This window comes from Morone saxatilis, unplaced genomic scaffold (assembly GCF_004916995.1).
Source record: "Morone saxatilis isolate NCDOM2014 unplaced genomic scaffold, NCSU_SB_2.0 Contig3, whole genome shotgun sequence".
Taxonomy (NCBI): Eukaryota; Metazoa; Chordata; class Actinopteri; family Moronidae; genus Morone; species Morone saxatilis.
This window is the reverse complement of record NW_023339873.1, coordinates 17,683,974-17,699,931: the sequence shown is the minus strand read 5'-3', so window position 1 is coordinate 17,699,931 and position 15,958 is coordinate 17,683,974. Positions and strand designations below refer to the sequence as shown.

Below are 15,958 nucleotides of genomic sequence, written 5' to 3'. Positions count from 1 at the left end.
AACTAAAACTAGTAGTACAAGCATGCGTTTTCTAACAACACTCAACACACAGGGGGGATGGTATTTGAAACAAGTACAATTCCCAGTGAGATATTTTCCTTCTTCTTTTTAAAAGGTAAAAACTTGAACTACCTACAGATTTCCAGACATTTCTAACACCTCTGAATAAGTTTTCTTACCTCTGATTCTTGAAGAGTCATGGTCATGCCGTCAGTCAACTGTCTGAAGATTTCTATTGACAAAGACACAAATTCTTATTACGCTAGAAACTGTGGAGGAAAGCAGTGGGCGACAGATATGTCTGCTGCAAGCAGTGACATTAATTTAAAATGTAACTCGTCATTATGATCACATCCTTGCCACTTGCTGCACTTGTACTGCCTCATATGTGAAACAATGGTATGCTGCCAGTAGAGTGCAGTAGACACTCAATGGTGCACTGGTACAGTGTAGACTTCCTTTGCTAACCCAGTACATGCATTCAAAATAACAAGTTAACCTGATGACATCAAAATATCAAGGCTAACATACAGATGGTGATATTTAGCAGGTTGACTGTTTGCCATATTCACATCTTATTTCAGTCTCTTAGCATGCTAATGGGCTAATTATCACTAAACAGCTGAGGCTGATGAGGATGTAAGTTCTAGGTATTTTGTCAGAAAAAAATACATTTTGACCAGATGATGGATGCTAGATGAAAAATCTGACTGTCACCAAGTGACTGCAATTCATCTGTAGGGTGAAATGAACGTGTGCGGCATGTTATGGAAAACCATCCAAACGGTGTTTCACTCAAAACCATAAATGTGGACCTTGTGGTGGCACTCAAGAAAAATACTTTTGTAATGCTAGATCCTCTCACTTATTACAGTCTGCACACCAACATGCCCTATTCTATGCTGTTCTTTATCTGGCCATTAGCACATGTTTCCTCCCTAAATACAGAGAAGATACTGTTTTACCAGTAGGGGTCCCACAAGTGTTTTTGGGAATAGGGGTCCCACAAGTGTTTTTGGGTTTACATCAAGTGTTGTAGAGATTCATTCATGACAAATTTTTTATCTCTTTCAGTAAAAAAATGTATTCCAAAGGAAGAGAAAAAATGTTTGCTGGTCACAGAGAAAGGAGACACAAACTCCAAACCAAGAATACAATTTCAAGAATGGTATGTACTTAAGTAATGTCTAATGTTATCAGCCATCCAAACTGACTTACGGTTCATGCAGTCGAAGCGAAGAACCAGACTGATGAAGCTCTCCAGTGTAATGACTCCAGAGGAGGAACCGTAGCGTAGAGCCATCAGATTCAGAATGTCATCACTGATCCTCATTTCTGACCAACATATATAGGTCAACCGATTAGGTGTTATTTCCTTTAGGTATGCAACTAACTATTGTTTTCATTGCTGATTAATCTGCAGATTATTTTTATTTCAGTAAGCACTGTCACACTGTCATGGTTTACTAGAATATGTCCTACTATGGCAAGTCAAAATGTCTGCTGTGAAGGGTTATTGTGCTTGGACTCCCTGTGTTTAAGTACAAAGTGGCTGGAAACTGTTTAAGTACTTAGATGTTCATGAACAATGTATAATCTCTTAAAATAAATTGACATTACACAATTGACAACTCAAGAGTATTTATATTGTTGATACACAAGCATGCTGTACTATAATAACTTCTTAGGAATTGGAAGATGTGGAGGGTTAGGGGGGTTGGACCAAATTGTGGTAACATTCGTTGCACATTCCCAGCCATTTCTTGGTGCATGCTCAATCTTGTCTACTGCAGAAAAGACTTTTCATAAAAGAAACAAAGAGTGGGGATAATTCCCAAATATGAATACAGATTTCTGTGGCAGAACTTTGATCTTCCTATACTCCATTAGATGATTAATGGAGTACAATGCCTTATATTTATCTTGTGATCCTTTACTTATGTTTAAGTTTGAATGCACAGCAATGTTGCATACTATATATATATATATATATATATATATAATGTACACTTCACAAGTAGTGTGTGTATATTATATATCTGGCAGCTTGTTCCATAGCCCTTTATGCATCAAAACCTTTAATCCTACAGCAAAAATTTACAAACAGTTGGCAAGATTATGTATTTTCTGTTGCTGTGTCATTACATTTAAAATAAGAGGGGTGAATCCTAGGATGATTCAGTTATGTCTATAGTAGACGAAAAGAAGTGGTTGGTCGTCTACCTGAAGCCATGATTGCGTTTCTGAGCTCTTTCAGTGACAGTGTTCCTGTATGCGAAACATCGGTGCGGAAGAAAATGTCCTGGTTAATGAGAAGACAGTTCATGTGAATCTCTGAGCTCAGTACAGCAAAGACATCCTGATCGGGAAAATCTTTCTGGTCCAAATCAGGATGAACTCTCTAACTCTACATTCAATTCTGTAATTATAAAGGAGCCACCATCTTTGTTTGATGTGACATGTTTAACCTTTACTTAGTTCCTTTACCTTGTATGTCTGAATCTTCTTCCACAGACGAATAAATTCCTCACCATTCAGTCGGCCTGTGATTGAGGTCTAGCCCAACATTAAGGTATTAAGGTAGCACATGTTGTGTCATGTCTTAGCCTGACCTTTAAATATATTTGTGTGTGAAACTGTAAAAAGGGCAGGCAGGTTTGGGCATGCACACGGGTTGTAGGTACCTACATTTACTTTGAGAGATTCCCGAAAAGGCACATTAGCAGCCGAGATGAAGAAAAGGGGTTTGAAAACATTTTTTTAGTACACCACTTCACAATTACTATCAAGAGGATACGTCCATCAGAGCAACCATGCTGCGACAGGCATCAATGGTGAAGCCTCCAGATTTCAAGTCTCCTAAATAAAAACAGAAGAAAAAGAAAAAAAGCATGACAGGATAATTTGGCCAAAACAGTGCAACACAGCAGCGCTACACAAGATCAGTATATACATTTTTCTATTTGGAAAATATGCTGTTAAGCCTATTGGAGTTGTACAGTCCAAACCTTTCAGGATTCTGTCGTTTAGAATGCCCTGGAGCTGCTCTGCATCCACTTCTTCATACTGGAGATGTAATGAAAAGGAAAAACTTGGCTCACATAGTGGTTCTCATAATCACGGTTGTATTGAGGGGAAATAATGCATGCTACAGGTTTCAATGAGTTTCACAGAAATCACATGCAGGTGCAGTTAAAAGTTGTTTAAAATTTAAATTTAAACAACTTTTAAATTTTTAAATTTTCATTTAAAATTCCTGATCCAACAGAGCAGAAGAAAAGACAAAAGCAGCAAAAAGAATAATCATATAGTTCAGACAAAATATACAGCACAGACATGTACACAATGTTACGATATCAAAAATACATTCAAAATCCATTATATTTTAATTAAAGGAATAGTTCAAATTAGCTTATGTGCATTCTAGCTGAGTGTTAGATGAGAGGATTGTGATACCACTCTCATATATGTATGGTATTAAGCTACGGCATGCAGGAGGTTAGTTTAGCTTAGCACAAAGACTGGAAGCAGGAGAAAACAGCTAGCCCTGCTCTTTCAAATGAGGTAACAAAATCTGCCTACCAGCACCTATAAACATGTTGTTTGTTTAATCTGTACAAAACCAAAGGGGAAGACAACAATTCTCTGTTTTGCTGGGGGTTGTGTGGCTGACTATTTTCTGGCGGAGATCAGTAACTTACAGGAGTCTATGCTTGTGGACACTGCAGCAAAGCAAATATTTTCTAAAATGTTGACCTATTGCTTTAATGTTGTGTTCACACAACACAATAATTCTGTCTTTTGTCTGTCTGTTTGTCACTGTGTCAGACTTGGCGATAGAGTAATAAATTCTTGACACATTGCACGTTGGCCCCTGACCAATCACAGCTTGCCATCTTTCCTGACCTGCATTGACGTCATCAGGAAAGGGGTGATAGGGGACGAATTTTGGGAACAACAATGTAAACAAGCAAGGGCTTCCAAAGCGGTTTGTATGATATTTAGCTTTCCTCCTCTAACAGTCACACCTAACAGCACCAACATCATTCCTCTTTTGTTTCACCATGTTCGTGGAAGTTAGGCAATGTCACAGAAAACATTGCAGAATGTGTCATAATTTAACTTTAATTTTGATACACTACACAGGATAAAACACTCAACTGACCCGTCCAACATCCATTTTTGTTTGTCACACTACACACAAATTTGTGGAGCCGTGCTATTATCAGGCAGATATTGTGTAGTCTGAACTTAGCATAAGACACACAAATTACCTGGTCAGAGTACTGGCGGAAGAAGTTCTTCTTGTTTTCAACATCCTCTACATTTTCGACTGGTGAGGGCTGCAAAAGATTGAGTGCTTTCAGCTCCAGATGAATTAATGCACTGGGCAATATGTATGTGTTATACTGTATGTTATGAATGTAATCAACATAGCAAAAAACATGTAACACAACAGCAAGACCACAATTAACAATATATTTTAACACTTTGCACACCTGTTCTGTTTCCACATGTTCATGGTCATGGCCACCAGAACTCTCACTGAGAGGAAAGACAAAAGACATCAGTATATTACTTGCGGCTAATGTTGAGAAGCAATGCAAGATTACAGTATTTTCATTACATTGGTCAGTAACGAGTAGTGTGAGTGACTTACTGGACGTGGGTCTCTGCCTTGGACAGGATGGTCAGGATGAAGGAGGCTGTCTCATTGGCATTGAAGGTGGATGGCACAATCAGGTATTCACCAGGCTTCAGCATTGTGAACGCCATCACCTCACGTGCATCCAGGTAGGTTTTAGTTTGGGCAACAGGACTGTTTCTCCTGAAGAAAGAGGCTGGGAACTTCCCCCTCTGTCCTGCGTACTGTAATACCAATAATGAATAGATGTTTCAATTCTATGCAGTTCTCTCCATAGCAGCACAGTGTAGGTGATATACTGTGTATGAGGATTGGGCTAAAAATGTTACTTACTTCTTCAGTCACCTTGGAAGAAATCAGAGGAAGATGAGTTCATGTTAGGGACAAAACAAAATTAGTTCAAGTAAAATCATAACATTTTTCAACAGCTACTTCCTCATGTCTATGCATTACACATATCTATAAGTCCACACACTGTGACAGAAACAATAAAAAGCAATTTTTACTTCAAACACAGAGAATCCAATGTGGAGATTTTTGACCAGGCGTCTGTTCCTCTTGTCAGGTTTTTGCATGAGAGACACCAGCATGTTTTTTTCCCCCTGTTCTGCAGAACAGTCACTGAGTAATTTTTCAATCTTGACTCGATACTGTGGATTAGTCCAGAAGCTCTCTGGAAAGAAAAGAGGCAAACACATTTTGCATTGTACCATCTTGCCAAGAGAAGTGTGAATCTGAAGAATGATAAAGACAATCGTGCAGCCAGTTCTTCATCCAGGGAAATTGTGCTTTCTTTGTTATGGAGCCTGGTGTATGCACTGGATAATATATAGGTTTTTAAAAAGATCATCAATTGATGTCTTTAAAAACAACAACAACAATAAAATATATATAAATTGATCCATTCAATTTGAATTTAATGAAAAATATCATTTAATAAGCAAATTAATAGTCCCATTCCTTATTCCTTCTTAAATGAAGAATTAGTAATTAATCTTAAAATGGAATTACAAAATGTGTCTTTCAAATTTAAAAGTGTCAAACTTTACAAATATAAAATAAAGTTAAGGTAGTTAAGTTACTTTGAAAACCTGAATTGTGTGTTTAGGGAGGGAGGGCTATTGATACATTTATAAAACTATTATACATTTGTTAATTCAATTTGCATTTAAATTATGCATGGATAATAACAAAAAAAATCTAATTGCCATCCTTCAGTTTTTTATAGCCTAGTACTTTTGAGGCGATAAGTTTGTGTACCGAGGTTATTCATGCATCCTCCAGCAGTGGTTCCTGCAACCCATCTGCCCTCATAGAAGGAGGTCTTCCAGTGGCAAGAAGTGCTTCCATCAAGGAAGTCGGGGCACAGGCAGCAGATGTCCAGATCCGAGTAGAACCTACAGAAGTCTTCCAGTGTCATCCTGTTGACATCGGAGATAAATTTAGATAACACATTAACACATTAGATTCACACAAGAAAAAATTGTTCAGTAGGGGTAAGACATGCAAATTTAAAATACAAACTAGCTATAAGTAATACTATAAAAGTAAAAATATTAAATAATCAGTTATAATCAGGAGTGCAACAAAATATAAAAAAATATTATATCATGATATTTTGTTTAATGATATTGTATCGATTCTCAAAAAACATTGTACAAATCTTCGGAAACTGAGGACTACTATGCAGATTTTAGGGTGTGTGTTATTTGTACAATGACATGACAGTTTTCCTAAAATTAGATTAAAAAAAGAGATTGCAATATCAACTTGCTCACAGTATCGCAATATATTATAATTTATTATATCATGACCCCTGTATCGTAATACGTATCATATCACCAGTGTATATTTTCCTTTCAGCAGCCAAAGATTTTTCTAAAACAAATATAAATGTAAATATTCAGTAAGCTTTTGTAGTTGCTACTCTTGTATTAAATTGTGAAAACATTTTGCATTCAGAATTTTTTAAAATTACTGTAACATTTATCAAATTTGATTTCAACATGCTTACCAAAACTCCCCATCTTCATGCACGGAGAGGCACATCAGACGATCTTCAGGACTCACAGTTTGCCAAAGAGGCGACCTTTGGATACAATTTATAGTAAAAGAAGAGGAGAACCAACATTGTTATAATAATAATAATTTTAACATTAAAAGGCAAGTTACAGCACTTTTCACATAACTAAAATAAGTATAATCTCCTCAGATATATATGGTTTTATTTCTGCATGACACACTAAAAGACCCTGAGATTTCTACAGCTGTCTTATTGTCTTGACATTTTTCACAAACTGGTTTTGGCAGTTTTCAGTCTAAGCAAGTACAATTTGTTTGACAGCAAATGCAGCATGTTGACATTTACCTTCAAAGCCACCACACTTTGCTAAAATTTGCACTTGGTCATCTGGTCAAAAACAGCCACACCTGTTTGCTCTTGGCCCTGAAAGGTCACAGTGAATAATCGGACTCTTATGCTAGAGAAAGCTGCGGCAATGGGGCACATTTCTAGGCCACAAACCACTAATATCATCTGTCAATTAATAGACAGGAGTAGTCTTTACTTTTGAGACAAAGTTTTTCACTACATAGAAAATAAAAACATGGTTGGTTCCTCAAAAGTGGACACAAGTTCAAGGCCAAGAGTGCACAGGTACGGCAGGTTGTTTGCCAAAGTGCAAATCCTGGCAAAGTGAGGTAGTTTTGTAGGAAAAGTAGACATGGTGCATTTTCCAAAACCAGTTTGCAAGCAACATCGAGACAATGAGACAGCTCGAGATTTCTCAGTTCTCTGTTAAAAATTCTTAGGGCATATGTAACTAAGGAGATTATACTTCAAAAAGCACACAGAACATTTTTCCTAGACACAAATTATGTTAACACTGACAGCATGAGCTATCTTGTCTGCTGCTTAAGAATTGAGTAAGGTTTAGGCAAGTCATAATTTGGTTAAGGTTAAGACACTAAGAAATGTTGTTTCTAAAAAGCAATGCAGTTGTGCTAGCATAGACTGACATACACTCATAAATAAACAACCAGCCACACCTGTGTGCTTTTGGTCCCGAGCTTGTGCCCAAAAGATAACCATAAATACCATCTGTTAAATTAATGTGACAGGAGAAGTCTTTGCTTTTGGGACAGAGTTTTCCAAAAATCTCTGTTCAAAACATCAAAACATCCATCCTAGCATTTACAACTGATTATTTAATTTCTCTGGCAGTTGACATTTAGGACCTGTCAAAACATAGTCTAACTTGTTTCACTGTTGTTGCACTGATGTTTTCACTGATGTTTTCACTGATGTTTTTACTGGCACAACTAGTTTAGAATAATGAGATTAGTACTGTAGGACAACCTTAGAAAGGATTCTCATGGCTCTGTTTCAAATGCCCTAATTATTGCGCAAACCACTGTAGAGACTCATAAAAAATATAAAGCAGATAAAAATTGTACTCCTGTATCTCCTGAGGCAGTAAATCAGAGCGATTTCTTCTTAGGTCCGGGTCACTTATACCTGTAGCTAGATATGGTTTGCTGTAGATACACAAGTCACTTGACCATCTTGACACAAATTTTACAAACATTACCGGTCACTCCAGTCTCCTTTCCACTCTCCTTGGCCCCAGGGGTTCCACAAACGCACCAGGTTTACTGGCTGCCCTTGGCTAATCATCTGACCAACAATTACCAGAGAAAATAAATTGCTATTAGCCATAAAAATTATATATATATATATATATATATATATATAAACACTACAGTTTACTATATACTTACTGTACTATATACTATATAACCCTATAAATTAACTGAATCTGTGCCAAGCTTTGGTAGGAGCTAAGAACTTGACTGCTAGCTGTTGGTAATATATCACTTAATTATCACTGAATTGTTGTCTTTAAAACAAATGCAATCCTTCACCTGTTTCACACCCGTGACAGCGTAGGCATGGCCTTGGACCAATCCATTTGGAAGTACAGTGTTGGCAGATGTTTCCTACAAGATACAGATACTGTATATGTTAGCATTGCAGGTAGTCTTGTGCAACATGTTTTTATTTGACTGCATAATAAATTAAGTTAACAGAAGTTTCTAATGGCAGAAGCAAAACCCAAAAGCATTGTTTAGTACTCCAAAAATACTAATATGTTACGTATATGAGATAAATTCTATAAGCAAGGCACTTTGGACCCTTTCCATTCATCTATGTACAAATACAAGTTCCTTGGTCATTGTGCTGTATTGAAACATGAATTTTAATTTAAGTATTTTAAACTATGACCTGCAATGGCATTCATCTCTGCTTTATAACAAACAAGATTTTCAAATGTCAATTAATAATAGTAATATTAACGTAGAAATACAACAGCTCATGGGTCTGTAGCTTTCAGGTATGTTTAGTATTAAGCATGTAATCTACACACTCAACTCTGATTTGGCAGTTGACATGATACTAATGCATATTAAAAAACAATTGCCATTGCTTATAAATCTGGGAGCGTCCAAGAAACTTTGCAAATAGCTGAAATATTCACATGGTCTGTGTGTCATGCCCCTGAGCCTTGTCAGCCTGACAACCATGTATGAACAGATTTATTGACACACCTCATATAAATGGAACCATGCCATCATAATCTGTTTCCTGCTATGACAAGTGAAAATGTTGGCCGCTTGAAAGGGCTATTATTATATCTAACATCCATCTATCAAATACCAAAGGATGTTGCTCAAAAAAATATCTTTAACATGTTTTTAATTATTTTTCAAATATCATACTAAGATCATCTTTGTAACTACCAGCTAAGATAATCTTAGCCTTAAGATGCTTTAATAAAAAAGGCAGACAGTAACCCGGCAGAGTGTCAGCACAGTTCATTAAAGCAAAAAAGAAGTGGGGTTTTGTGTTGTATATTAATACTTACCCCTTGTGGTGTACCACAACCCATTAATGACTTGGATTGGCCTGCTCTGAGCATCAGTTCCCACAGGTTTGGAGGAGGTTCTGACAGCTCGATACACATGTGAACACCACCAGTGAAGTCCACCAAAGCCTCGGCAGGAGTTCCAGCATTCATGTCCGCGTAGGAACCACACACCCTGACACAAATGGGTGGGAAATTACTTGCACAGAAATAAGGCAAATCTCACTCTGAGAATACGCATTTTATGACTGAGAAACTGGCATACTTGGCATAGGCTTTCTCCAGCAAAGCAGGCCAGAACTCAGTTGGGTCCTTGGAGCGAACAAAGATTAGTCTGCCATTGATTGTTGGTAGCTTGTCATCAATGACGACATCCACCCAGCTTCCAAATCTCCAGAACTGAGTTGTTGAGAAAGGACAGAATAGGAAGAGTTTTATAGCAAATATGTACCATTCAGCAGAACTGACTTTTAGACAAATACTGTTGGCATTGGTTGTCGTTTTACCCTGAAGTGGAACAGTCCGCAGTAGTCCTCATCAAATTTTTGCTCAAGAGGGACAACTTGATCAAGAATGTAATTCTGGAATGTCAGAGCTCCAATAGACGCAAGAAACCAGCAGTTTCCTGGGAAAACAATGTTTATTGAGTTGTCAGAAAGGTAGTGATGGGTGGATTAAGCCCTATGAAGCTTTGGGACTTTGGCACAGGGACATCTGGTACATCGCCTTATTTCTCAAGTATTTCTCTTCTTATCACACTAATGGGCCTATCATATAGATTGGCTGTAAAATTAAGTTACTTCTGAAGTAGCAGTAGCGTCTGAAACCTCAGACAACATCAACAGTCACATGGTATTATTCAGTAAAACAAGCTAAGGAGCTTTGTATCATCCGGCCATCTCTACAGAAATGTGTACTAATCAGGTAAAGGCATACAGTAGTATAGTAATGGGTGCACAGAAGGGTTTCCAGATTACAAACTACAGAGAATACGAACACAACCGAGAGGGCAGAAAACGTATTGGTACAATATCTTCTGACGTGATGCTCCCTGTCCTACTTTTGTCTCTCTGCAGTTGCCAAAATGGCATAGCTGGAAAACCAATTTATGAATTATTATGAATAAAGCAATTTTCATACCAATTACGCCTTGACCAAAGTCAAACCTGGAGACTCCATCAACAGTAAAAGATGGAATGGGAACAATTTTCTGAAACAGAGGAATTGTTGACAGCACAAAACTTGTTATAGGTTTAATATTCAATGTCAGATAAGAATTACATAATATATAACGGCCTGCTTAGTAGGTTTGTCTCCATTATCCTTAGAAATACATACAAAAAACTACATTTTTATATTAATACTGAACTAAATGGTTCATTGATGGTTATGGTTATTTCTAATACTGCCAATATAACTGAGAATCAACACCGTGGTTTGTGACTCTATGTAGCTTTCAATGATCTTCAGAAACAATCTGACTTTACAGAAACTTGCACAGAAGCTACCAGAAGATAACTGTACCTATCTTCCAAACATTAACAAGAATAAAAAGTAAGTAAACAAGTGACAGATGAATAAAATTGAATATTTAGCAACCAAGGACCAAAGCGCCAGTTACAATTGGATTTACATTTAAAAAAAGATCCTTTTTATCGGTACGCCCTTGTAGCCCGGTTTCTGCTTAATGTGATGCTTCTTTAACCAGCAACATTGTGATATGGGATCACATCTGCAGTTTCCAGCCACTAAAACACTCACCCCTGGTCTCAGCCACACCACTTGGGCCAGGTCATTCGGGCTCAATACTTCTTCGCCGATAGATCTTCTGTCAGGGGGGAACATCTCATCGATGTACCTTACCCGCTTGATGAGACAGTACTGTTTCAGCTGCTGAAAGTCCTGGTTGAGGAACTTATTAGGGTTGGCGACATTCCCAGAACCATCTTTAATGTGACGTGCATTAATGATGTTCATACACACACCCGGTGGAGGCATTGCTGCAGTGTTTGAACTCTGTTCAGAAAATATAATCAAAATAAATTAGATTTTCGGATTCTAGAAATACTACAGACTGTAGACTAAGTATACATATCAACCTTCATGAGTACACATTTAATCTCCTACACAGCATTACTCCCCTTTTATATGCATGGACACATGCTAAACACACATGTTAAACCCAAAGAAGCTACAGCCTAAGATCTGTATTAGAATTGCAGGGCCTTTGGACTGCACTCTTGAATTTGAACATAGAAACAGGTATATTCAATTAAGTAATACTATATAGTAAATATGTATTACATTAAATTGGTAATAAATAAGAGGCAGTGCAAAATAAAACAATGCAGTAAAAAGGGCATTAATAAGGTGTGTGGATGTTATAGCCCATTTTTTGAAAATAAAGTACTATTTTCCTCAACATGCCTGTTTGCTGTCATTCTCTACTTTTACAACTTTATTTGGGAGTAAAACAAGATTTTAAAACAAGTGTCAGTCAGTGTGCAAATTGGTTCTTCTTAACCTCAAATAGTATGTTATATAATAACCTACTGTTCGTGTTTAGGTATTATCTTTCTTAGAAAAAAACTGTTTGCTTTTATCCTATAGGCCCCAGGCCATTCCCAGCCCTCAAACCCCTTCTCTGTGCCTGTGACATCAAAAATTTATATAATATGGCCCGCAAAATAATGTTTTGCTACTCCTTCATATACAAAAGTAAAGTATAAACACAATTCTGTTTTTAAAAAGTAATATTGTGCTTTTCTTGTAGTACTGGAATACTGAAGTGGCCCTCCTATGAGATGAAAATATCAGCAGTGGCCCCAAGCCAATTTGAGTTTGAGTGCCCTGCTCAGCTCTACGCAGTTCAATTCCACATTTTAGAAATCAGGGTTCATAGATGCTGTTGAGCACAGTAAATTGGGCAAAATGGCTAAATTAACACACACCCAAAAAAAAAATCTGACAAAAAAAAACTGCTGACAAAGCGGAGATATCAAAGAGGCTGAATATTTGCAACATATGCATTTATCTCCAGCTAATGGGCCAGGCAAAATGAATGTTGCGCTTTCCCAATTAGCATTAGTGCAGTGGTCTTCACACTTCTATATCACATTCTTCAGGACATTGCATTTAATTACACTCATACACACTATTGCAATAAACATTTCAGTCTCTAACTGACTGACAGCTGTCTTGTGCGCAGAGTCACAGTGTTGATGCTGCGTGATATTTAAATTGTGTTCAAGGACATGTAGTAACTTTAGATAGTCCTGAGTAATAAACTAATATCCAACCAGGATTAAGATTCTGAAAGTAAACCTTCAATAGCTATAATAACCAGGGAATAAAACAGTTTGTCAGTTATGTTTACGGAGTATTTAAATTACCTCTCTCTCTGGAACTGCGAACCTGGAGTTTCTCTCACCTCAGGATTTACAAACAGTGTGAACAACACTGAACCGCAGTCTCCCCAGTGGCTCTACTCATGCTCACAGGGTTCGGTAAATTGGAAGCTGACTGGTGCGTTCACGGACAATCCGTGAAAAGTGCTCTAACCTTGTAAGGCATGTGTGTGAGTGTCGAAGTCTGAGATGTGTTTCATTTTAACTTAAATCTACCCCAACCTCATCCTAATTTCTTTCTTTCCTCATTTAAATGTATTAAATATAACAACATTGATTGTACAACAGAAATTGGAGCTATAACAACAATACAAGTTGCTAAACTGTAAGTTTAAGTATCAATTGACCTGTTATGTTATGCTATGTTACCTGCATATGAAGAGCTTAGACTTACCTAACCAGCCAGAGAGAGAGAGAGAGTCAGAGTGTTTGGGTGGATCAACAAGTGTGAAAGAATCTCCAGTGTTGCTGTACTAGCCTATCTGCAAACACCAGAGGCTACTGGTGTCAGCATGGTATGTTCTTTTATGTAATGCTACTGGTAACCTGAGATTCTACCTGGCACCTGATAGATGAACAAAGAGAGAGATTATATACTCCACATTTACGCTCCATCCTTTTGTGTACCTTATTGTATTAGTGGTGATTAAAGGTATGTATCCTATAGGCCTAGTTGTTGCTGCAGGTTTGCACAGGACAAACATACACTGACAGATGAACATTCCCATGCAAATTCAGACCTATAATTTTTTTAAGCCGCATTTTGGAAGTTGAAACCCTTTGCAAACGTATGGAGAACATGCAAACACTCACGCTGTAATACATAGCAAACCAGTATGGTATAACTGTCATAGCACTTACAGAAAAAAATTGCATTATTTTTTTTTTTGCTCAAAAGTCTGCACTGAAATGTGCGATGCAGCCTAAAGAAGATACTGGGGCTCGATCTTAGTGAATTAAGATACAGGGACAAAAGCTGGGTCGAGTGCAGTGTGCAGGAGCCCTGGCTTTGCTTCATTTTGGTGACACTTGCAAGAGCACATAATAGATTGGGACTAGGTGCGATCAATTATTAGACACTAAAGTCAGATTAAATTTAAAATCAAAGATTGAGAACACACACACACACACATAAACACTCATGTTTTAGGTGAGAGGAGGTGAGTCCGTTGCAGAGGTTGGGTGTTGTCAACTTTTACTTGTTGCTAGTGAGCAACAACAGGGCAAAGCAGCAGTAGCTGCAGTCCATTTTACAGGCTGCACAGTTGATAGATAAATAGAGAGAAATAGATTATATAGTCTCCACATTATACGCTCCAATTAGCTTGCATCAAAAAACGGTAAGTGCAAGTAAATAAACGAATGACTTTGACTTGTTCAAATATTTAGGGAAATCTGTCACCATTGTCTGTACATGTACTGACATCAAACTCACTTGCAGTGGCAGAACCGCCATCTCATGAGGGCAGACGTCTTGTTTTTACTCAAAGGTCACACTTACACAATGAAGATCCATCCATTTTGTGTACCTTATCCTATTATTAGTGATGAAAGGTGTGTATCCAATCAGATGAGAGGCAGGGTACACCCATAGTCCTAGGTGTTGATTGCTGCATGTTTGCGCAGGACAATCAGACACTGACAGACAAACTTTTGTATGCACATCCACCTATAATCATCAGATTATATTATTTTTCTCTTTAAAAGTCTGCACTGCAATGTAGAAGATATTGGGACTCGATGTTAGTATGTCTGTAAACTCACTTTCAACGGCAGAGCCGCATTCTCAAGAGGGCAGACATTTAGTTTTTACTCAAAGGCTTTCACAATGAAGATCAATCGTGGCAGAAGCTGGATTTTGTCAACTTTTACTTGTTGCTAGTGAGCATTTCAACAGGGTAAAGCAGCAATAGCTGTAGTCCATTAGGGCCTAGTAACTGCTTTACAAAACGGTATATGTCCCAATTTGTGCAGTGAGTGGGATATTTATTGGCTGTGTGAGATCCTCAGGTTGCACCTTGTCTTATTTCAGCCACCAGAGGGCAGAAGTGCAACAACAATCTGTGTGCAAAACAGTTCTGAGAGAACTTAGTTTCACCAAAAAGTCTTAAACTAAATTAATTATACATTTAACCTGGCTGACATCATCTCAAAATGTTGCATCATTAATACATTCCAGTTAACATTCAATCTTTGTTTGCAACTTCTAATAGTTTGAAAGGAGAACCTTATCCTTTTCAAGGTGCTCTTTGCTGAAAGGGCACAAATAAAAAAATTTAAATAAAATAAATAAAACGTTTTTCCATATTGTTTAATTCTACATTCTTTATATGTGTAGCATTAAGGAACGATAACTTGCATTTTGTTGTGCAACCCTGTTTTGTAGACAAATTAACCTTGAACCTTAAACTACTTAACTAAACAATCTTATGGAGCAAGAAATTATACATAATTATACCTCATAACATAATTACATAAATTATTTTACCCACCATCACATCAAACACTACTTGTCTTCTAGATTTGTTTGGTTAGTGAGGTGGACCTAAGGGTGCATTTCTAGAAAAAAAATTTTGATTTAAGGGTTACAACTGAAGTAATAAATGTGTGGTTAAAGATCAGAAATCAATTGTTAATAATTAACTGGCAGTATTAATAATTAATACGTGAATGTAATGTGAATAAAACTTTACGATGTCATAAGATGAAGATGGTCAGCCCAAATGAAAATATAAGCCTTTACAGGTACACACATTCTGACAGAAATGTATTTATTTATTTCTTTATTTCTTGTTTTTTGTAAAAATTTGCTGGTATCATACTGAAATATGTGTTTGGATAATGTCTCAATTTCGTAAAGCACAGATTGAATGATTCTACACCTACATACCAAAAATACAGTAACTCATTTAAACATAAGATTCCATGTCTAACATAAAGTTCACAAACGTGTTTCTGTTTCATGCTCTAGGATTGGTCAT

General features: G+C 37.2%; 1 protein-coding gene across 1 annotated transcript in view; it reads right to left on the bottom strand.

Moving 5' to 3' along the window:
* LOC118337486 (calpain-1 catalytic subunit-like) overlaps positions 1–13,496 on the bottom strand; it is a 14,156-nt gene extending 660 nt beyond the window's left edge. The window contains exons 1-21 of the mRNA XM_035674545.1: positions 12,963–13,496; positions 11,332–11,586; positions 10,711–10,780; positions 10,077–10,195; positions 9,836–9,969; positions 9,571–9,745; positions 8,570–8,644; positions 8,236–8,321; positions 6,660–6,734; positions 5,906–6,066; positions 5,152–5,318; positions 4,979–4,990; positions 4,661–4,869; positions 4,500–4,545; positions 4,275–4,343; positions 3,009–3,066; positions 2,798–2,859; positions 2,488–2,556; positions 2,224–2,302; positions 1,219–1,335; positions 180–232 (exon numbers count right to left, since the gene is read on the bottom strand). Of these exons, the coding sequence (XP_035530438.1) occupies positions 180–232; positions 1,219–1,335; positions 2,224–2,302; positions 2,488–2,556; positions 2,798–2,859; positions 3,009–3,066; positions 4,275–4,343; positions 4,500–4,545; positions 4,661–4,869; positions 4,979–4,990; positions 5,152–5,318; positions 5,906–6,066; positions 6,660–6,734; positions 8,236–8,321; positions 8,570–8,644; positions 9,571–9,745; positions 9,836–9,969; positions 10,077–10,195; positions 10,711–10,780; positions 11,332–11,568 (2,073 nt within the window). The 5' untranslated portion in view covers positions 11,569–11,586; positions 12,963–13,496. The remainder of the gene's footprint in view (positions 1–179; positions 233–1,218; positions 1,336–2,223; positions 2,303–2,487; positions 2,557–2,797; positions 2,860–3,008; positions 3,067–4,274; positions 4,344–4,499; positions 4,546–4,660; positions 4,870–4,978; positions 4,991–5,151; positions 5,319–5,905; positions 6,067–6,659; positions 6,735–8,235; positions 8,322–8,569; positions 8,645–9,570; positions 9,746–9,835; positions 9,970–10,076; positions 10,196–10,710; positions 10,781–11,331; positions 11,587–12,962) is intronic.
* Positions 13,497–15,958: the final 2,462 nt, after the last annotated feature.